General features: G+C 48.2%; 1 protein-coding gene across 1 annotated transcript in view; it reads left to right on the forward strand.

The window, feature by feature from the left end:
• Positions 1-22,268, forward strand: part of MEGF11 (multiple EGF like domains 11) — a 332,603-nt gene that overhangs the window by 254,346 nt on the left and 55,989 nt on the right. Inside the window, 3 exon segments of the mRNA XM_049777656.1 lie at positions 4,485-4,621; positions 13,412-13,624; positions 21,667-21,841. Coding sequence (XP_049633613.1) covers positions 4,485-4,621; positions 13,412-13,624; positions 21,667-21,841 — 525 coding nt within the window.

The raw sequence follows: 22,268 nt of genomic DNA on the forward strand, positions 1-22,268 counted from the left end.
GCCTGCACCAAAAGTCAGCAGTCTGTTGCATCTCTAGTTGGACTATGGAGTGTATCTTTGGACTGCACAATAGAGAATTGTATATAAGCAGTTTGTTGAGAGTTGGCATCGAAGAAAGATGGAATGAAGCCACTCATAAGATGGTGTGAGGGAGCCACAGGACAGCAAATAGGGCACTTGTTTTGCATGTGGCTTTTGATCTCTGGCATCCCAGATAGTCCTCTGAGCCTACCAGGAGTAATTCCGGAACATAGAACCAACAGTAACCCCTAAGCACTGACCACTGGGTACGGCCCAAAAACTGTAAAGTAAAATAAAGATACTGTGAGGATACTGGTATGAGGCATGTGGGCATGGCAAAAAGATAGTGTGATCACATTACCATGGGGAGGGATGGTGTGAGGGAACTGACTTACGTGGGCAACTCAGAGAGATTCCGTGAAGGTCTGAAACATTTGGGCACCTCAAAGAGATGGTGTGAGAAGGCTGGTGCACTTGGGTACTCAGAGAGATGAGATGGCAGGAAAAAAGATCAGCCCCATGGTGATCTTCCAGTCTGATGGTAGAGTCTGACTAGAATATGTGATCTGGGGGCCGGGAAGGTGGCGCTAGAGGTAAGGTGTCTGCCTTGCAAGCGCTAGCCAAGGATCAGGACCACGGTTCGATCCCCCGGCGTCCCATATGGTCCCCCCAAGCCAGGGGCGATTTCTGAGCACATAGCCAGGAGTAACCCCTGAGCATTACCAGGTGTGGCCGGAAAAAAAAAAACAAAAAACAAAAAAACAATGTGCCAGAAAGGGTGGGGCAAAGGAGCCAGAAATAGGACCAGTGTAGTGGAAGCTGAATGTGTTGAGACTATAGAATCTCAGACACTTGGGGATGGGGAGGATGATTCAAGACCCCCACATGCTGACCTGGGTCATTTCTGTAGTACCCTGACTGACCCCATTCATGAAACTGAGGTTTTGTGGCCTCCACTCACTCAGTGGCATTTGCCCCAGAAGCAGGTGAGGTCATGGGTCCCCATTAACTTGGTTCAGCTCCTACCATTTTGGCCTCTCCTTCCTGATTCTTATTGACAAGGGCCTCTAAAGTAAGTTTATTTCAGACTGAATAAACTGCAGTTCTGAGTGCTGAGAAGAGCAGCAAAGAGGATGCCTCACCTCTTCTTCAGCCTTCAAGATACTACACAGTCCAAGGCTCAGCTTGTCCAGGATGTATTTTCAGTTTACCGTGGAGCAGGGGCTTGTCTGTTCAGACTCTTCCTACTATGTACCTCAACCATGGGGCTTAAATAACTGATAATTTTTATTTATTTATGTATTTATTTTTGGGTTTTGGATCACACCCAGTAGCACTCAGGGGTTACTCCTGGCTCTACGCTCAGAAATCGCTCTGGCAGGCTCGGAGGACCATATGGGATGCTGGAATTCGAACAACTGTCCTTCTGCATGCAAGGCAAACTACTTACCTCCATGCTATCTCTCTGGCCCAACTGAAAATATTTTTTCACAGTCCTAGAAAAGTCTCACTGGCTAGAATTCTGAGGTTGAGGGGCCAGAGCAATAATACAGTGAAAAGGGTGTTTGCCTTGCATGCAGCCAACCTGGATTCAATCCCCGGCATCCCCTCAGAATTGGTCCCTTGAGAGCCTCCAGTTTGTTATTTCACTGGGGTATGTGGGGGGACTCCTAGCAGTGTTCAGGAGCCAGCTGGTGCCAGGGACAAAACTTGAGTCTCAGGGCCCGGAGAGATAGCACAGCGGCGTTTGCCTTGCAAGCAGCCGATTCAGGACCAAAGGTGGTTGGTTCGAATCCCGGTGTCCCATATGGTCCCCCGTGCCTGCCAGGAGCTATTTCTGAGCAGACAGCCAGGAGTAACCCCTGAGCACCGCCGGGTGTGGCCCAAAAACCAAACAAACAAACAAACAAAAAAAAAAACAAACAAAAAAAAACCTTGAGTCTCCCACATGCAAAGTTTGTGCTCCAGTTGTCTCTCTCTCTCTCTCTCTTCTCTCTCTCTCTCTGTCTCTCTTTGTCTCTCTTTTCTCTCTCTTTGTCTCTCTCTCTTTCTCTCTCTTTCTCTCTTCTCTTTTTCTCTCTTCTCTTACTCCTCTCTCTCTTTGTTATTATTATTTGTTTGCTTTGTTTGGGAATCACACCTGGAAATGCTCAGAGCTTATTCCTGGCTCTGCCTTTAAGAATCACTTCTGGTGGGGCTATGGGACCATAGAGGATGCCAAGAGCCCAGATTGGCCTTGTGTAAGGAAAGTGCTCTAGTTCTCTGAACCTGCTCCCTAACCCTAACACTCCAATCGCAACATGGGTCTTTTAAAACTTCTTCATTTGTGGGACTAGAGCAATAGTATAATGGGTAGGGTGTTTGCCTTACATGTAGCTGACAAGGGTTTTATATAGTCCCTTAGACACTGACAGAAGCGATTTCTGAGTGCAGAGCCAACAGTAACCCCTGAACATTGATGAGTATGGCTCAAACACCAAATAAATATATTTGTACAGTCCTTGAATTTTCTTCCTTTCTTTTTTTTTTTTTTTTTTGGTTTTTCGAACCACACCCATTTGATGCTCAGGGGTTACTCCTGGCTAAGCACTCAGAAATTGCCCCTGGCTTGAGGGACCCATTGGGACGCCAGGGGATCGAACTGCAGTCCTTCCTTGGCTAGCGCCTTCAAGGCAGACACCTTACCTCTAGCGCCACCTCACCGGCCCCTCTCATGGGAATTTTTATTTTCTTCAAGCTCTTCTCTTGCAAATCTTTACATTTCTTCAAGAAGTTATTAATTTTCAGAAACTTTTTACCATTCTCTCTCATAGCACCCTGTTCTTTTCACCATAAAACTACCAAGGATGTTTCTTTTTATTACCTTAGGTTTTCCATCTCTTTTTCAAACAATTTTTTTTTTTTTTTTTTTTGCCTCCTGTGTACCTTTTTCTGGCCAGCCACTTTGGGCTGCATTTTTGTTTTGGTTTTTTGGTTTTTTTTTTTTGTTTGTTTTTTTTTTTGTTTTTTTTTTTTTGTTTTTGGGTCACACCCAGCAGCGCTCAGGGGTACTCCTGGCTTCTGCGCTCAGAAGTTGCTCCTGGCAGGCTCAGAGGACCGTGTGAGATGCCAGAATTTGAACCAGGGTCCAAATGCCTTACTGCTGTGCTATCAGTCTGGCCCCCTGGGCTGCATTTTTCATGTCAGAGTTTTAGTTTCCATATCTAGTTTTCCTGGACCATGTCATATGAGCTTTAGCAAAGCTCACTGCAGGGATAAGGGTACTGCCAGACTTTGGCCTTGTGGACCCCTCAGGTCCCACTCACTAGGTTATCAAAATTCTGCCAATGTATTTAGAATAGATCTAGCATTAGAATCTCCGCTTCTCCCTGCAATCTCCACCCCACCTGCACATGGTATTCTGGTATCCAAATCCTAACTGGGTCAGTCAACCTTTCAAAAGAACTTGTTAGGGCTAGAGACAGTACAGCAGGGGAAGTGTTTGCCTTGCATGTAGCTGCTCAAGGTTCAATCCTGGCATCCCATATGGTCTCCTGAGGCCCACCAGCTGTAATGCCTGGAGGAACGACCTGTAATCACAGAGAATGTAAGCCCTGAGCACTGACGGGCCCTCAAAACAACACAAAATAACAACAACAAAAAGAAAGTGTTAGTCTTTTGCCATACCTGGGACTCACATGGCTGTTTGAAGTGGAAACAGAGAGGGAGTTTCACTCCTTCTCTTGCTGCCCAACGCTTTTATTTTACTACACCTGCACTTTGCCCTTGGGTGGCTGCCACCACCTCTGCTGACCCCGAAGGCAGTCCCACTAAAGTGACCCCTATGACTCCTGTTAGCCTTTTGCAGACACTTTGCTTTGCTGAGGAAGCAGGACATTCCACAGTCAGCACTCTGCTTTCCTTCTCCTGGTCTGTCCCCTTGTCTCCTGCGGCCAGCCCCAGACCCTGAATTTTTCCCTCTGTTCCCCGTTCACTCTCCCATCAGCCAGGTTTGGAAAGCAAGCAGAGATGAAGCCTGTTTCTGAGCACTGTGGTGCACCAGTATGAAAGTACATGGCACTGTGTACCCTGAGTCTGTTTTCCTCTCATGCTCCCAAACGATAGCGACAACTGGAAATCAATCTTGTGCAGGGGCCAGAGCAATAGCACAACTGGAAGGGTGTTTACCTTGCACATGACTGACCTAGATTTGATCCCAGCACCTCATTTGGTCCCCCACACCCTGCCCAAACACCCCACCACCACCTAAAGAAGTCTTGCTCATGTATATATTCTCTATATGCATTTATTTTAGATGCTAAAATTGTGCCTGAGATAAGCAGGCACTCCCAAAGCATGTGCTAAGTAATTCGATGAGTGCCCCATTTGTGATTGGGACTGTGGAACCCAGAGATTCCGCTGAGAGAAGAAGTGGCCCCAACTTCTCTGGACACAGCCCCCTGTGACTCTCTGCTCTGTTTCAGGGAGCTGTGTGTGCCCAGCCCTGTCCACCAGGGACATTCGGCCAGAACTGCAGCCAGGGCTGTCCCTGTCACCATGGAGGACAGTGTGACCATGTGAGCGGGAGGTGCCACTGCACAGCGGGCTACATGGGAGACAGGTAAGTCCCTTGCTGAGTCCCTTGCTGCTCCAGTTGCTCTCACACCGACAGCCTCGCAGAGAACACTGAGCCTGCCCCTCTGGGTGCTCCTGGCCTCCAGCTTTCCAGGTCTCTCTTGCACCCAGCATCAGAGTCCTCCCATGGGGAACTTTCATCAACTAAGGTTTTTGCTTGCCCTATGCACCCTCCCTCCAGTCGAGCGACCCCAGTCCTGAACTCACATCCCTGGGGACAGAGAGATACAGGCTGACTGCCCCCTACAGCCCTGCCCGCCTCCTGGAGATGGAAACCTATGTTTCCTTCATGCTCCCACACACATCCAGTGTGTATTCTGAGCCCATTCTGCATGTTTCTACATGCAACTCGCACACTTTCTTTGAGAAATGAGTTTTATTCCTAGCTGAGTTCTGCTTGGGTTCTGAGTCTTAGCCTGAGTTCTTCCAAGTAATTCCTGGCATTAGTTTTTGTCACCTGAAGGCCAGTGTGACCTCAGAGTGGACATCAAAGGCATCCCTAGAATCATGTTTGCCTTGCCGGGCACCTACACCAAAAAATCCAGATGGGAGTACAGGCTGCGGCTGGGGATGGGGTATCCAAAAGGTTGTGGGAACCCCTACTCAGTGCATGCTGTGAGGGCAGGTAGGTGCTGGAGAGGGTGAAAGCAGTGAGTGATGCTGAGTTGGAGAAGGGTTGTCTACCCGCTGACCCTGCAAACTCTCCCTCCTTCTCACTTCCAAATGTGTGTTCTCAGCAGGGAGAGAGCAGGAGAAGGTCTCACCCCTGCCCTCTGAGATGACTCCTCTCGGGTCCTGGATTGTCACTCTGACCCGAAAAGGTGACCCATGCCACCTCCATGGCCAGGAAATATCATCTGGAAGCAAGAACTGAGACTGAATCAATCGATGAGACTTTGCAAGTTGAGAAATTGAACAGGGGTTAGAGCACTTGCCTTGTGCATGGCCAACCTCAGTCTGATTCCTGGTACCTCATTATGGCCCCCTGGGTCCCCCCAGAAGAGATCCCTGATCAGAGAGCCTGGAGTAAGCCCTGAGCTATGCTGGGATTGTCTTCCCACCAAAACTCAAACCAAGAATATGCATCTGTGAGAGGGACCAGGGTCTGATATCAGTCTCCCTGGAGTCAGTTAGCCCCTGTTCTCAGTGAAGACTGGGAAAGCAAGTTAAATTTTCGGCCTTGGGGCCTGCTCATTTCTAGACCAAAGTCTTTTCCTCTAGCAATATTAGGGCTTGTTCCTGGCTCTGAGCTCCAGGATCACTTGTGGCAGTGCTCAACAGTTTCTATACAGTGCTGGGGATCAAACTGGAGTCAGTTGCATGCAAGGCAAGTGTATTACCCCTTTACTTGTCTCTCTAATCAAGTATTTTTGGGGGACCACACCTGGTGGTACTCAGGAATACTTCTGGTTCTGCACTCAAGATTCATACTTGGCTATGCTGGAGGGGAGAATATGGATGTTGGAGATCAAACCTGGGATAACTGCATGCAAGGCAGGTGCCCTACCCTCTATACTATCTCTCCCCAGCAGCTTTCACCTAGTCTTTTGAGCCAAAGCTGGTTTCTTTGGTTCCCTTCCCCTCTCTTAATTGCTTTTCATTTGTCTACAACATTACAGATTTTGGAGTAGACCAATATCCTCAAATAGGATTCATCACCTCAGAACCAAAGTATTAGCAGCACCCCACCTTGAAAAGAGACCCATCTACTTATTTCTCCTACCTACTCCCCATTTTTCGGTAACCTTATTGTTTTTACCAAACCTAAGAATTAATTATCCTTGCTGTTGTTTTTGCCTTAGTAATTTCTATTCCATATATGAACGAAACCATCTGCTAACTGTCCTTCGCTCCCTTACTAAACCCCCTTAACGTATCACCTCAAGTTCCATCTATTTAACCCCGAAAAGCACAATTTTATATTTTTCAATGGCAAAGTAGTATTCCCTTCAGATTCTATTCCACCATTTCTTTGTGTGGTCATTGGATGTTGAGGGTGATTCCATGTTGGGGGTATTGTGAAGAATGCTGCTAAGAGTATGTACTGCAAATAGCTTTTTGAATGCATGCTTCTTTAGCTTCAAGGTAAACACAAGCCTCCCCAGTGTCAAGTGTATCTCATGGTGGTTTTGATTTGCATTTCCCTCATTATAAGTGACATGTAACATTTGTTCATGTGTCTGTGGAACACCTGTAGTCCCCTTTGGACTATTCAAAGCTGTGGTCCATTTTTATTCTTTTTGTTTGTTTGTTTTGTTTTGGGGCCACACCTGGCATGCTCAGGGATAACTCCTGGCTCTGCATTTAAGAATTACTTTTGGAGGTACTTCGGAACTATATGGAAATCTGGGAATCGAACCCAGGTCATCTGTGTACAAAGCAAGCATTCTTCCCATTGTACAATAATCCTGGCCCCTGTGGTCCATTTTTGAATTGGGTTGCTTGTTAATGAGATAAAATGTTGATTTCTGTGCAGATTTTGGGTATAGACCCACCATCTGACATAGAATGCAGAGCTGATCTGTGAACCAATGTCCATTCCTGTCCTTCCAGGGCACAGGGCATGATACCTGAGCTCCATCTTTCCCTGTTCTCTGCCTCAGTCTAGATAGGTATGTGGGAGACATGGTAGGGAAGTGCTGGTCCACTTTCCCATTCTCTCTTCTGCAGCAGGAAATGCCTAGGGTACACCAGTGGGAAACAGGCACCGAGAGCCACTAGAACCAGGACATGGTATGAGTCACCACCTTCAGCTGGCTGGAGTTGAACCCCAAATTCTTGGGCTATAGTCACTGCCCAAATGGAAGCAGGAGAGAATTTCCCCTCAGCACTCTTTATTTTCCTTTGGTTTATGGGCCACACCCTGTGACTCTTGGCAGTGCGCTCAGAAACTGCTCCTGGCTTGGGGGACCATATGGGACACTGGGGAGTTGAACTGCGGTCTGTCCTAGGCTGGCGCAGACAAGGCACACATCTTACCCCTTGCGCCACCGCACTGGCCCCTTCGGTACTCTTCTTATTGGATTTGTCCAGTGCCTCTGAGGCAGAGAAGTCTCAAGGTCCTCGGGTACACCAAGTTTTGCCACCAGTCAGAGTTCCATGGTGGGGCTGGGGCTTGTTTGTGCTTTCAGCCTAAATGGGCTGCCTGGTGTTTAATATTTTATAAAATTACCTCCATTCATTTTGTAGGTGACAGCTGCATTAACCCTCCCCAAATCATGGCGAGCATATTAAAGTTGAGTGGGTGTAATAACGCGGGCCTCCCCAGAAAGACGGCCTCCAGCACAAATTAAACACGCAACGGAACGAGGGCTTTGCAGCTCATTTTGTGATTTAATTGAGCAATGTAGCTGGATGTTAATGGCGATATCGGACACATTAGATTGATATGTTGCGAAGGAAGGATGTTTAAGTAGAAAACTAATTCCTGCTGTGATTACCCTTCTGTTCCACAGGCCCCATTATTAGCGTGCTTTGTGTAAAATTCATTAGCAGTCGTTGCTTGATCTCTAAATAAATAAGTTGTTTAAATTGTAAGTAGGAAAAAAAATAAAAGAGAGTGAGGCTGATTATGGAAATGGATTAGGCTGTCAATACTTCATCTCCAGATTTCTGGGATGAAAACAGCAGAGATTGTATAATCCACAAGGTGGGGAAGTGACTTGTGAGGGTCAGGGTCCCCGAGCCAGCCCTGATGGGTATGGGCCAGATGGGAGAGAGTCCAGGGCAGAAAGGAAAATCCAGAAAGTGTCTTCTCAGCCCAGGCCTCCCTCCTAATATCTGAGACACCTGACGAGACCAAACTCTGTGACCTTCTGTCTCCTCGTCCTATTCCCCTTCCTTTTCTCTATCTTTCTTCTACAAACTCTCATTTCTTCTTTTTATTCTTTTTTTTTCATTTCTTTTTTTTTTTTGTGTGTGTGTGTGTGGGGTCACACCCGGCAGTACTCCAGGGTTACTTCTGGCTCTACGCTCAGAAATTCCTCCTGGCAGACCTGGGGGACCATATGGGATGCCGGAATTCGAACTACCGTCCTTCTGCATGCAAGGCAAACACTCTCCTTCCATGTTATTTCTCCAGTCCCTCATTTCTTCTTTTTAAAAATACTTTATTTGAGGGGTCAGAGTGGTCATATACCAGTTAGGGTGCTTGCCTTACATGTGGCTGACTTGAGATTGATCTTCAGCTTCCCATATGGTTCTCTGAGTTCTGCCAGAAATAATTCCTGAGCACAGAGCCAGGAGTAATCATTGTGCATTGCTGCATGTAGCCGAAAAGAAAACAAAAATAATTTTGGTGAGGGTCACACCCAGCAGCGGTCAGGGGTTAACTCCTGGCTTTGCACTCAGAAGTTGCTCCTGACAGGCATGGGGGACCATATGGGATGCCTGGATTCGAACTACTGTCCTGAATTGGCTGCGGTCAAGGCAAATGCCCTACTACTGTGCTATCTCTTTGGCCCCACAAAATTTTTTAATTTTATTTGATGGCCATAATGATTGGTGCTTCTCAGGAGCTACTCCTGGCTCTGTGCTCAGGCTCCATATGCGGTGCCAGAGCTAGAACCTGAACCCTTGCCAGGTGACCCCATTCTCTTCCCCCCTTCTTCCTCTCTTCTCTTTTCTCTTTCCCTCCTGAGGCCTCAGCTTGGCGAATGCTGCATGGTATAGGCACATACGGGCTCTTGTGGACCATGTGAGCTGGTAGTCGTCCTTGTACCTGCTGCAACTCAACCTCCTTATTTTTAACCTAAACCACAGAATGTCAGTGAGGCTCGTGACTGGGAGCAGGTTGGGTCTGTCTGGCTGAAAGTATGAGGAAGTAGGAACAGGGGAATGTTCCTAGGGGAGAGGCCCTCAAGGCCAAGCCCCAAATACCTTCCTTCTCCTTTCTCCCCCATCCCAGTCACTTTTATACACAGGTATTCATGGGCCAGCCTTGAGTTCTTACTCAGAGCTGGTCACTGCAGCTCAGGCCAGTAAGACAACAATTCTCACAGACTGTCCAGGAAAGAGCATGGCTCTGTGTTCTAATAAAGATAGTATATGGGGCTGAGTGATAGTACAGCAGGTAGGGCACTTACCTTGTACTTGGTCAACTCAGGTTCGATCCCCAGCATTCCATATGGTCCCCTAAGTCTAATCAGGAGTGATTGCTGAGTGCAGAGTAAGGAATTTAACCCCTGAGCAACACTGATTTGGCCCCAAAACCAAACCCAGAAAATAAAAAAATAAAACAAAAAATATACAAAACAGGGGCCGGAGAGATAGCATGGAGGTAAGGCGTTTGCCTTTCATGCAGAAGGACAGTGGTTCAAATCCCAGCATCCCATATGGTCCACCGAGCCTGCCAGGGGCGATTTCTGAGCGTAGAGTCAGGAGTAACCCCTGAGCGCTGCCGGGCGTGACCCAAAAACATATATATATATATATATATATATATATATATATATATATATATATATATATTGTTGTTGTTGTTGTTGTTAAAGATCCATTGTTTCTTCTCTCTCCATTATTGCAAAAGACATAGCAAAAACCCAGATGGCCCAATGTATGGGAAGATATAACAGTTAAAATACTTAATTTCGGGGCCGGAGAGACAGCATGGAGGTAGGCCATTTGCCTTGCATGCAGGACAGTGGTTCGAATTCCAGCATCCCATATGATACCCCAAGCCTGCCAGGAGCTATTTCTGAGTGTAGAGTCAGAGTAGCCCCTGAGTGCTGCCAGGTGTGACCAAAAAAATAAATAAACAAAACAAAACAAAAAACTTAACCCCAGGGTGTTAGCACAGCGGTAGGGCATTTGCCTTGCATGTGGCTGCCCAGGACAGACCTGGATTTGATCCTGACATTCCATATGGTCCCCCCGAGCCAGGAGCAATTTCTGAGCACATAGCCAGGAGTAACCCCTGACCGTCCAGGTGTGACTCCCAAAGGAAACAAAAAAAAATTAAATAAATAAAAATAAATAAAATACTTAACTCTATTGTTCATAATTGGGATTTTATACATGTCTTGGATTTTTGTTTGTTTCATTGATTGGTTTGGTTTTGGCTTGGAGGCCATATCTGATGGTGGTCAGGTCTTATCCTGACTCTCACCTTACCCACTGTACTAGCTGTCAGGTCTCTACTTTTTTGTCTTGCAGTACTAAGAATTGAACCCGGCTCTCCTGACTATAAGACATGCAACTTTACCATTGAGCCACAGCCCTGTCTTTGCTAATATGGGGGAATTCTTTCTTTTGAGCTTTTCCATGGCCGAATCAGAAGAGAGTCTCAGGGGCCAGTAGAAGTAGAGGAAGGCTGTTGATCATGAGTCCTCATGATGACTGGAATTTCTTCTGAGCCAGTACTTGCAGGCCTCTCATACAGTATTTCAGGTCCTTGTCAAACAATCATGAGAACATGATGAAAAAGGTGTCATATGCTCTCCGACCTCCTCAACGTTGTGGTGGTGCTGAAATCAGATCAGGGCCAGCCCATGCCTCGGGCCTTTCCTTATGTCTGAGACCCACTTTAATGCCCTTTTTATCCCCTATCAGGGGTCCTCAAACTTTTTAAACAGGGGGCCAGTTCACCGTCCCTCAGACCATTGGAGGGTCTGACTCTAGTAAAAACAAAACTTATGAACGAATTCTTATGCACACTGCATAGATCTTATTTTGCAATGAAGAAACAAAACAGATACAAATACAATATGTGGCCCGCGGGCCATAGTTTGAGGACCACCGCGGCCTAGTTTATGCCTTCACTGACTGAGATGTATTATTGTAATGATGCATTTGCTTCTCTTGAAAAGTGGCCCTCAGCAGGGGTGAAGCGCGTTGGGATGCTGGAAAGCTTTGCTGTCCATGAAAGAGGTTACAAGCACCACACAGGACCCCAGGGCCCTCAATAAAATTTCATAGGGATCCCTTGGGGCCGGCGAGGTGGAGCTAGAGGTAAGGTGTCTGCCTTGCCAGCACTAGCCAAGGATCAGGACCGCAGTTCAATCCCCCGGCGTCCCATATGGTCCCCCCAAGCCAGGGGCGATTTCTGAGCGCTTAGCCAAGAGTAACCCCTGAGCATCAAACGGGTGTGGCCCGAAAAACAAAACAAAAAAAAATTTCATAGGGATCCCCAAATGTCAGTTCTGAGCAGAAGCTAGGCACAGAGTCAAGCCTTCTCCTGGAGGCTCTATAGTCCTAGAAAGAGGAAATAGCCCTGTTGCTGAATCTGCTTTGTCTAGGAAGAAAGGCACTGCTTCTCCCCAGCGGTTTCCTCACTCTGACTGGGGACCATACATCTACCCCAAAGATGCAAGAGCAGAAAGGAAATTACCCCATTTCATCAACTCCGAGATGCTGCCAATGGAAGATGCATGATTATTTAATAAACCGCAAACGATGAAAAACACTAATAATGATGGCATGCCACTCGTTATGTGACAAATGATTTCTAGGCTGTCAGCACTTATTTTGAAAACATTAGGGGGGATAGAGAGATAGGCTAGCAAGAGCTGATAGATACTTGCTTTGCATGAAACTGACCTGGGTTCAATCCTCAGCATCCCTCCCATATAGTCCCCTGAGCCCCACCAGAAGTGATCCCTGAGCAGAGAGCCAGGAGTAAACAAGCAGGTGTGATCCCAAAGCAAAACAAGAACAAGGTTTGTTGTTTTGTGGATACAGAGTTTCAGTGTTCTGAAACTGGATATAGTGATGGCTGGAGAATGGGTTGAATGCATTGAGGACCACAGAGATGAGATGAATACTTACAAATGGTGAAAGAAAACAGAGACAGTCTTTCAGGGGGAGTGCTCATGCCTCGTATGTGTAAGGCCCTGTCTTCAAGCCTCATCACTGCTATCACCTGACCACCACCACCTGGCTTGGCCCTGATAACTTCCAATCACCAATGATAGATCCTTAATCAAATTTTTTTTTTTTTTTTTTTTTTTTGGTTTTTGGGTCACACCTAGCAGCGCTCAAGGATAACTCCTGGGCCCGGAGAGATAGCACAGCGGCGTTTGCCTTGCAAGCAGCCAATCCAGGACCAAAGGTGGTTGGTTCAAATCCTGGTGTCCCATATGGTCCCCCGTGCCTGCCAGGAGCTATTTCTGAGCAGACAGCCAGGAGTAACCCCTGAGCACCGCCGGGTGTGGCCCAAAAACCAAAAAAAAAAAAAAAAAAGGATAACTCCTGGCTCTACGCTCAGAAATTGCTCCTGGCAGGCTCCGGGGACCTAATGGGATGCCAGGATTCGAACCACGGTCCTTCTGCATGCAAGGCAAACGCCCTAGCTCCATGCTATCTCTCCGGCCCCCTTTAATCAATTTAAAAAAAAAAATCTTTTTTTGTTGTTTTGGGGCTATACCAGGCAGTGTTCACGAACTACTCCCACTCTGGAGATGGGTGATTGCTCTTGATATTACTCCTCAAGGGACCCAGCAGTTCAGGGGATCCAATCTAGGCCTTCTGTAATCCAAGTATGTGCTAAATCCTTGAGTTCTCTCCAGCCACAAACCTTTTTCATGAAAGGGAAAGAACACACAAAGCCTAAAATCAATTCAATTTGATGATGCCAATTCAGTGTTAAGGGGCAGGAAGAGGAAATGGACATGGGTGACTAAAAATCAAGTAAGGCTTCCTGAAAGAGGTGGAATATAGGGGAAGGAGAAGAGCAGGAGGAGGGAGCATGCCAGCCAGGAGGAGACATGAGGAAGTGCTGGTTGGGTCTGGAAGGACAGGTAAAACCCAGCCTCACTCACTCCACTCTGCTGGTTCACAGGTGCCAAGAGGAATGCCCAGTTGGGACCTTCGGCTTCCAGTGCTCTCAGAGCTGTGACTGCCACAATGGAGGACAGTGTTCGCCCAGCACTGGCGCCTGTGAGTGTGAGCTCGGCTACAAGGGCCCCAGCTGCCAGGAGCGCCTGTGTCCTGAGGGCCTGCATGGCCCTGGCTGCAGCCTGCCATGCCCCTGCGACGCCAACAATACGGTCAGGTAGGAGGTGGGGTCATGTGGGCGGGGCAGGGGTGTGGGGTGTCGGGATCCCTCTCCAGGCACAGACACCCCACTTCTAGCCCTGCCATCTGGGCAGGAGAAGGAGCTGCTGCTCAGTGCTCACTTTAATTAGCACTGCGGAAAAGAGGGCAGTTCTGAGCCTCCCGAAACCACCCACACTGGGATCCTTGTTCCATGGCACTAGGAATGTGCCCATCTAAGATGCCACACACAGGGGTCAGGAGGAGCTTGGAGAGCCTCTGGGGTGAGTGACCAGGCCGGGCACAGGAGTCACTGGGGAGAGATGTCAGGGCTGGGGCTTGTCTGGAAAAAGTCCTCCTCCCTCCCCATCTCTGTCTCACCACATCCTCCTGCAGCTCAAGGATTCCAGACCAGGACCACTTGGCAGAACTGGGCTTCAGTGACACAAAAGTCCAGAGGGATTTCAAAAAGTCAGAAGAGGTAGATGGAGTGATAGCACAGCGGGGAGGGTGTTTGCGTTGCACGCTGCTGATCCAGGTTCAATCCCCAACATCCTATATGGTTTTCCCTACCTACCAGGAGTGATTTCTGAGTGCAGAGCCAGGAATAAAGCCTGAGTGCCTGACTGCACTGAGTGTGGCCCAAACTACCCCCCAAAATGTCAGAAGGGGGCCAGGGACTGGGTCAGGGGCAAAGCGCCCATCTTGTTTGTTGGAGACTTGGGCACTACAAACAAAAACTCAGGATGACAAGAATGGGACCCGGAGAGGGTGGTTGCATATGAGAATGAGGCCAGCCTCTTGTCACACAACATACTGTCCTAGGCCTCTGAGAGAGCCCTGGACCTGCCCTTGCTTCCTGTGGCACCTGAATTCTGCAAGCAGAGGTCACCTTAGCTATCCACACCCTGTTTTTATGTCTGCATGCTGCCTTGGGAACATGGGGCCCTGGAAACCCCTAGAACACTATTTGTGGTGCTCCAGCTGGAGTGTGGCTAGGGGAGACTCTTTTCTCCCTATGTGCCTGCAGGATAGTGTCAGAGGACTGGCCTGAGGACAGTGGCAGATGCAGCTGTTTTGCAGACCAGTTGCCTGCAGTGGCACAGAACATGACCTTGACACTGTTTCCAGTCCTCTATTCTTTAACACTCTTTCGCAGGCAGAACCCTCTGTGCTGAGAGAATCCTCAGACCCTGGTAGTGTGATGGCTGCCCATGCAAGGCAGAGTCTGCAAGGAGGTTAAGGAAGGGGTGGCAGGCACAGAGTTGGCCACATCTGGGATGAGCACCCATTCACTCGATTATTCATTCAATAAGCACCTTGTGCCTGTGGGCTGGGCAGTGATTGTGGTCCCTCTGGCCAGTCTAGGAACTCAGGACTCAGCACCACACACCTGCTGCCCGGTCTCAAGTGAAAAACAACTCCCAATAGGGAGGTACAGTTTTACCATTCAAATAAAGGAAAATGCCTTTGAGAGCACTTGCAATAGCAGAGTTGGGAAAATGTCAGGAAAGATCTCCCAGCTAAAGGAAGATCTGTGCTGGCCCTGCTGGTACTGACATGCACCAAGTCCTGGGCTTCAAGGCTGGTGCAACAGAAAGTAGCTTGGAAGATTGTGCAGCTGCTCAGGGAAAGCTTCCAGGTGGCCGGCAAATGGGTCTGGAGGGTAGAGGGAGTATTGCAAAGCCCTCAACCTGGCATTCCCATGTGCTTGGTCAGGTGACCATGGGAAGCACAGCTATTGCTTAGGTCTAATGCTGGGAGAGTCCCTGCCACAGAAATCCAACCAACCCGCAAATTAAAGAGCCATTGTTTTCCTCCCGTGCCCATGCAGCCGTGCCCTGCATAATTCATCCTCCCGCTGAAGGAGTCCTCGATGCATTATTAATCTGGAAGGACTCCCTCTTCTCTGTCGCTAATCTCAGCCCATTTAATATTGATGATTATTTGCTTTACTGTGTAATGCGTGTCAGGTTTCAGGGATTGAGAGGTAGAGCCATTCCTTGGTGTGGGGGACTAGTGTGTCTTTGGGGGGGTTTCCCTATGCACCTGGAAGCTTCCCTGCTCCCAGAGCTGGCTCTATTATGCTGGCTCAGAGTCTCCTGCTAACAGCCCAACTCCTCACAGGCAGGGCTGGCCTTGCTGTCCTGCTCCTCTGTATAGTGCAGGCCTGTGTGAAAAGAATTTCCCGGTCCCATCTGAAATGGCAGCATCTTTCGAGAGGCTCTGCTCAGTTTTATTGTTCAGCATTTCACCCTCTGCTCTGTGACTTACACACATACCCCATACCCACATCCATTCCTTCTAATGGGGCTTCCCAAAGTCCAGAGCAATAGCACAGTGGGGAGGAGGCTTGCCTTGCACACAGCCAACCTAGGTTTAATCCCCAGCAGCCTATATGGTTCCCTGAACCCCACCAGGAGTGAGCCCTGAGTACTACTGTGTATGGCTGAAAAGCTAAAACAAACTAACTCAAAGCTTCCCAGGTCCACTCTTAACTCAGAGCTCCTCCTCCTTGCCACATTGGCACATGCTGATGTTTTGTCTTGTGCATTGTGTGATAGCTCATAGTCACCCTGTCCTCTCCCCATGGATGCCCCACACCAGCCCCATGTTCTGAAAATGTGAAATATGGAGAGGCAGAAGGCTCTGGACACAACACCTCTCTACACTGCACTTGATTTTGGCCTCATAGGCTGCAGGAGCATCTTTCCTTGACTGAATACAGACCCTCCTCTCTTCTCATGAAATTTTGGCCCTTATTTACCTTCTTTGGGAATCACGAAGAACAGAGACTAGTCCGTGATTCCTTATCCCATTTTGGCTGCAGATTCCAGGCAAGGCAAGACATTGGGTCCTTTGTTCAGAGCCATGCTAGTCTGTGCGAGTGGCTTGGGCATATACATCACTCCTTTCCATTTTCCAACCTGTCCTTCATCTACCACCACCCCAGTGGGGGGAAATATCCTCCTGTGATGTCTAAAGTGAAGGTGTCTCCCCACTGCCTGAGATATGGGGTGTTAGTCACCCCAGGTCCTGTGAGAGCTTTCCCCACAGCTTCCTCCCACTAGGAAGCTTCACTAGACCTTGAGCATCTAAAAGGAGAGTAGCACTCCCACCTGTAGTCTAAATACCCATCCACTAGGCCAGCTTTCTCTGGAAAGGCTACTTCCAAATGCTGGACTCCAGGGCCTGGAAGGACAGGGTGACGCAGACCTCTCCACAGTCCACCCCCTTTATAGATGCTTTGTGGTACTCACAAAGAAACAACGAACTGACCTTGAGAGAGACATCAGCCCCTTCCATGTTCACAATTGGATTGTCATCGACCAATTCCAGCAGCCATGATCAAGGGAACCCTTGGAAAGATCTGATTTAGCCGACAGATGCGGCATTGATAGAAATCTCAGAGCAGCCAAAAAGAAAGGCAGAAAAATCCCTGCTGGAAAGATTCCTGCATTGTTCAGCTTTCAGTTCCTATTAACTTGTGATTAATCTATGTGTAGGGGATAAAGAAGGGGGATTGGGAAAGGAGCAAGACCAGCTTGCCTAGACACTAATGATTGTGAGGTTTTTTTTTTTTGTCTGAGCTTGCCCAGCAGTTTTCTGATGACCACAGGCCATTGTGGAACAAGGAAATGGCTGTGCCACCTGGCAGAGAAGGGCACAAGGGGTCAAAGACATAAGAAAAGGGTAGTTGCTCTGACCCTCATTTCAAAGAGTCTTTTTTTTTTTTTTTTTTTTTTTTTTTGGTTTTTGGGCCACACCCTGTGACGCTCAGGGGTTACTCCTGGCTATGCGCTCAGAAGTTGCTCCTGGCTTCTTGGGGGACCATATGGGACGCCGGGGGATCGAACCGCGGTCCGTCCTAGGCTAGCGCAGGCAAGGCAGGCACCTTACCTCCAGCGCCACCGCCCGGCCCCTCAAAGAGTCTTTATTACAACAAATGACAAGGAAAGAAACGAAATCTAGAACTGGAGTGATAGTCCACGAGGTAGGGCATTTGCCCTTTGGCCAACGTAGGTTTGATCCCCAACACCCCATAGGGTTCCTTGAGCCCTACCAGGAGGGATCCCTGGAGTGTGGAGACACAAGCAAGCCCTGAGCACTGCTGTGTGTGGCCCAACAAAATAAAACAAAAAGAAAGTAATTATATAAAATACATTTTCTGGGGGCCAGAGAGACAATTCAAAGGGCTATGCTTTGCACGGAGATGGCCTGGTATCCTCAGCACAGGGTAATACCAGCCCCCTGCTCCCCCTGAGAGAAGTTTCCAAACTCAGGGTCAGGACTAACCCCCAACCACTACTTGAGGTGCCCCCTAAAAAGAAATCTTCTGGGGCTGGAGTAGTAGCACAGCTGGTAGGGCATTTGTCTTGCACATGGCTAACCTGTATTTGATCATTGGCATCCCATATGGTCCCCCAAGCCTACCAGGAGTCATTCCTGAGTACAGAGTCAGGAGTAAACCCTGAACACTACTGGGTGTGGTCCAAAAGCAAAACAAACAAATATTCCAATACTCAGCCCTAACACAGTCTCTTCTTTACTTAGTTATTACTCAGGAAACCACTCTCAGTGGCCCAGTGTTAGCAGATCAAACTCGGGGTCTCACTGCACCCCTTTGAGCAACCATGCCCATTTGTAATTTTGCACAAACTGATACTCAGTTTGAGGGAGGCAGAGAATACTTAGAAACACCTAGGAAATCTGGGCACCTCTCATGATTTCACAAGGTGGAGTTGAACACAAAACTCACTCTATCTGTCCCTTCTTCATTAGTTTCTGCATTACATAACCCCATCATGTTCTTATATCAGAGCACAGTGTCCAACTTGTTTATTCCACCCAAAATCATGTCATATTGCTCAGGAATTTGGAAGTTATTTGATTCCTTCTGCAACAGTTCTTCCTTTGCACCGCCAGAATTTGTTGTGCCCTTACCCCATTGTCAGAGCTACGTGAGGTCTTGAAGAGAACAGGGCAGAACAGCATGGGTTTGAATCTCAACTTCTACTCAGCCAGCCATGTGGCAATGAACAAGTCACTGCACCGCCACATGCCATGTGTAAGCACAGAGAGCTCATGCCTAATGCACAGGCTCACTTGCAGATTAGAAATATGTCTGTGGGCTGCCCGGTACTTTAATAGCCTGCTCACATATTATTTATTATTATTTAAATTGCATCCATTTTCCACTGTTATAAATAATGCTTCAGGGAGCATCTCTGTGCATAAATCTTTCTTTATAACTGTGATTATTTCCCTAGGATAGAGTCTTAGAAATGGAATTACGAGACCAAGGGGCCTGACTATTTTTAGGCCTCCTGATACAGAATCCCAAATTGTCTTTCTGAAACCTGTATTGACCCAGAGTGTTAAAAAAAAAAATCTTTACTAGGGCTGGAGAGACAGTACAGCACATAAGGCACCTGCCTTGCTTGCTGGGCCAACTTGGGTTTGATCTCTGACATCCCATATGGTCCTCAGAGCACCCAAATGCAGAACCAATACTTAGCACTGAGCATTGCCAGGTGTGGCCTCAAAACAACCATTCCTCCACTCACATCCCAAATAAAATAAAAACCTTTGCTGTCCTAAAAGCCAGAAAGTGGAACCCAGCTGAGATTTTTGCATGAGAAAGAACCCCAAATATTTTCTCAAATGATCATTACCTGTTTTTTTTTTTTGTTTTTGTTTTTTGGTTTCTGGGCCACACCCGGCGTTGCTCAGGGGTTACTCCTGGCTGTCTGCTCAGAAAGAGCTCCTGGCAGGCACGGGGGACTATATGGGACACCGGGATTCGAACCAACCACCTTTGGTCCTGGATCGGCTGCTTGCAAGGCAAACGCCACTGTGCTATCTCTCCGGGCCCTCATTACCTGTGTTTTACACTTAAGCTCCAGAAGTGTGGGGTCCTGTTTGCCCCTCACTTTCCATGGGGAAACCAGGCCAGTCAGCACAGAAGCAGTTGAGTTGATTGGTGCACACACTTCCGCTGCCAGGTTTGTGCTGAGCGCCCCAGTGCCTTAGCTACTCCTCTGGACTCTGAGATGCCATGAGGAAAAGAGCAAGCTAGAGAAATCCCCATCACCCATGGAGTTGCCACCAAGGCCACTGAGCCTGAGCAGCAGCCAATGCTGAGTGACCTGGGAAACTTACTAAGTCAAACCAGCACTCTTTGGGGGCTCCTGCTCGCTAGAGCATGCTATCTCCACCAACCTGCTTCTTCTCTGGCATGTTCATTGGGGTCCTTCTAAAAGTAAACCCTAAATACAAAAAACTTTCAGTGTGAGGGGACTGCAGGGCAGATGTGACTAACCAGGAAGGAGGAGAGAGGGCGAGACCTTAGGCTGTGTCCAGTTCTAGGAATGTCTAACAAGATGTGATTTTATTTTGGGTTTTTTTTTTTTTGGGGGGGGGTGCATACCTGGTGGTGCTCAAGGGTTATTCCTGGCTCTGGCTCTGGAATACAAGGAATTACACTTGGCAGTGCTCAAAAGACCATATGGAATGCCAAGGATGGAACCTGGGTCAGCCATGCAGGGCAAATACCCTCCCAGCTGTACTATCACTCTTACTCCAAGATAGGGCTTTCTTTAAGCTAAGTTTTCCATCAGTAATCCCAGGTCTGTGGAATATGCCAGCCTCAGCTTCCTTTTTCTGCTTTAGCTAAGAATAGTCCCAGACACATGATTGCTGAACACACGTAATGCCAGCTCTAGACACAGAAACTCTGACGTTGGTCCACTCCAGGAAGCCAAAGGTGACTCCCCAGCCTGGGTGATGGCAGTCACTCCCAATTTGCCTCTCTAGAGGACCCTGTGAACTCTACCTCCAGCCAAGAGTTTTTTCTGGCCCTCACAAATGAAGCTTGGAGAAGAGCTTGCTAGTTCTACAGGGGCCTGAGCAAAGCATAGATACAGAGCATTCTCCCCAGTGCAGATATGGGCCGAGCAAGGTGGCCACATCAGCCCCCCTGGGCCATTCTTTAATACTACAGATGTTCAGAGCCAAGCTTGGGAAGCAGTTTAAAGGGCCAGGACACAGGCTGTAAGTAGAGGTCCTGGGTTCTGTTCCAGTACTGCCTGTTCCTCCCACTGGTTGGTGGAACCCTGGTGGGACCCCAGCACCACTGGAGAGGCCTCCCTTCCCCCAAGAACAAGACAAGCCAAAAATAAATAGGCCAGACAGGATCAGGAAAATGGCTCAAAGGGTTATTAAGCTTTTGGCATGCATAAGCTGCTAGTTAGGTCCCTAGTTCTGTATGGTCTCCTGAGCACTGCCAGGAACCTACCTGTAAAATTAAAATAAAAATCCACGAGTGATGAGACTGCCCCAGGCACCATATTTTAACCCTTTTAGGTAGACAGGTCTGATGAAGCAGGGTAGTGGCAGAGAATAATACTAAGCCACTCAGCACAAGATTTATCATAATCAGTCTGCTTTTTTGCTTCATGGCCTCTCTCTGCCATGTGCTTTCTTTGTGTCCCCCAACCCCAGAATTGCTCTCTTTATTCTCCTGAACCAAATCCACCAGGATGGGGGAAGGTCCTGTAATCCAGGTGGGCTTTTACATATTAAAGGAAGAAGTTACCAGGAAGAGGAAGCCAGGAATCCTTTGTTTAGGATTTCTTTCTTTAAATCCTTGTTTAGGGATTTAGCTAGGTTCACCTTACACCTACCAAGCACTGCTGGATATGGCTCAAACCCCAGACCCCAAGCCCAGGATGGGCAGACTCAAAACTCCTTGCTGCCACCCTCTGGCTTGTCCCAGACTAGACCCTACCATGGACTCGGGCTTCATCTGACGAATAAATTGCTATCTGCCTGTTGATGTTGCGAGGAGCACTTTCTGGGGAGTTTTGAGACCCATGTCTTAACAATGGTTTTGCTACCCCTGCAGGCAAATAGTCCCATGAGCCTCCATTTCTGGGACCAGGTTAATCCTGCTAGTTGCTGGTCCTTGTCACCCTGGAACTCAGACCTGGAATGGGGAACAGGGGTGCAGCTGGGCGTATTCCTCCCAGACTTCCCTCTCATCCTTCTCTCTCCTTTCAGCTGCCACCCAGTTACTGGAGCCTGCACATGCCAGCCAGGCTGGTCGGGCCCCCATTGCAATGAGTCTTGTCCTGCTGGCTTCTATGGGGATGGCTGCCAACTGCCCTGCGCGTGCCAGAACGGTGCCGACTGTCACAGCATAACTGGCAGCTGCACCTGCGCCCCAGGCTTCATGGTAAGATGGGGGGATGCCCAAGGGAGATGATATCGCCCCCCCACCCTTGAGATGCATCCTACGGCCCCTCGGAGGTTGTCTGTGGCCAATGCAAGGGAACTTTGATGCTGCCAGCCGGGTGGAGAATTTCCTCCATGCCCTCTTTCCAGAACCCTGGATACTTACTATGTGCCGAGCTCCCTTTCTGCTCGATCCATCCGCACAGTATTTTGGGAGGGTGGTGGAGGAAGTTTGATCATATCCAGGGATTCTCAGGGCTTACTTCTGGTTCTGCACTTAGGAATCACTCCTGGCAATGTTCAGGGAACATAAAGGAATTGAACCTAGGTGCAAGAGAAATGCCTCCATGCTATACTGTGACTCTGTTTACATGGTATTTTTGCTTCACAACAAACATGGTTTTGTGCAAGACCATGCAAGATCACAC

The sequence above is a fragment of the Suncus etruscus genome, chromosome 1 (genome assembly GCF_024139225.1).
Source record: "Suncus etruscus isolate mSunEtr1 chromosome 1, mSunEtr1.pri.cur, whole genome shotgun sequence".
Taxonomy (NCBI): domain Eukaryota; kingdom Metazoa; phylum Chordata; class Mammalia; order Eulipotyphla; family Soricidae; genus Suncus; species Suncus etruscus.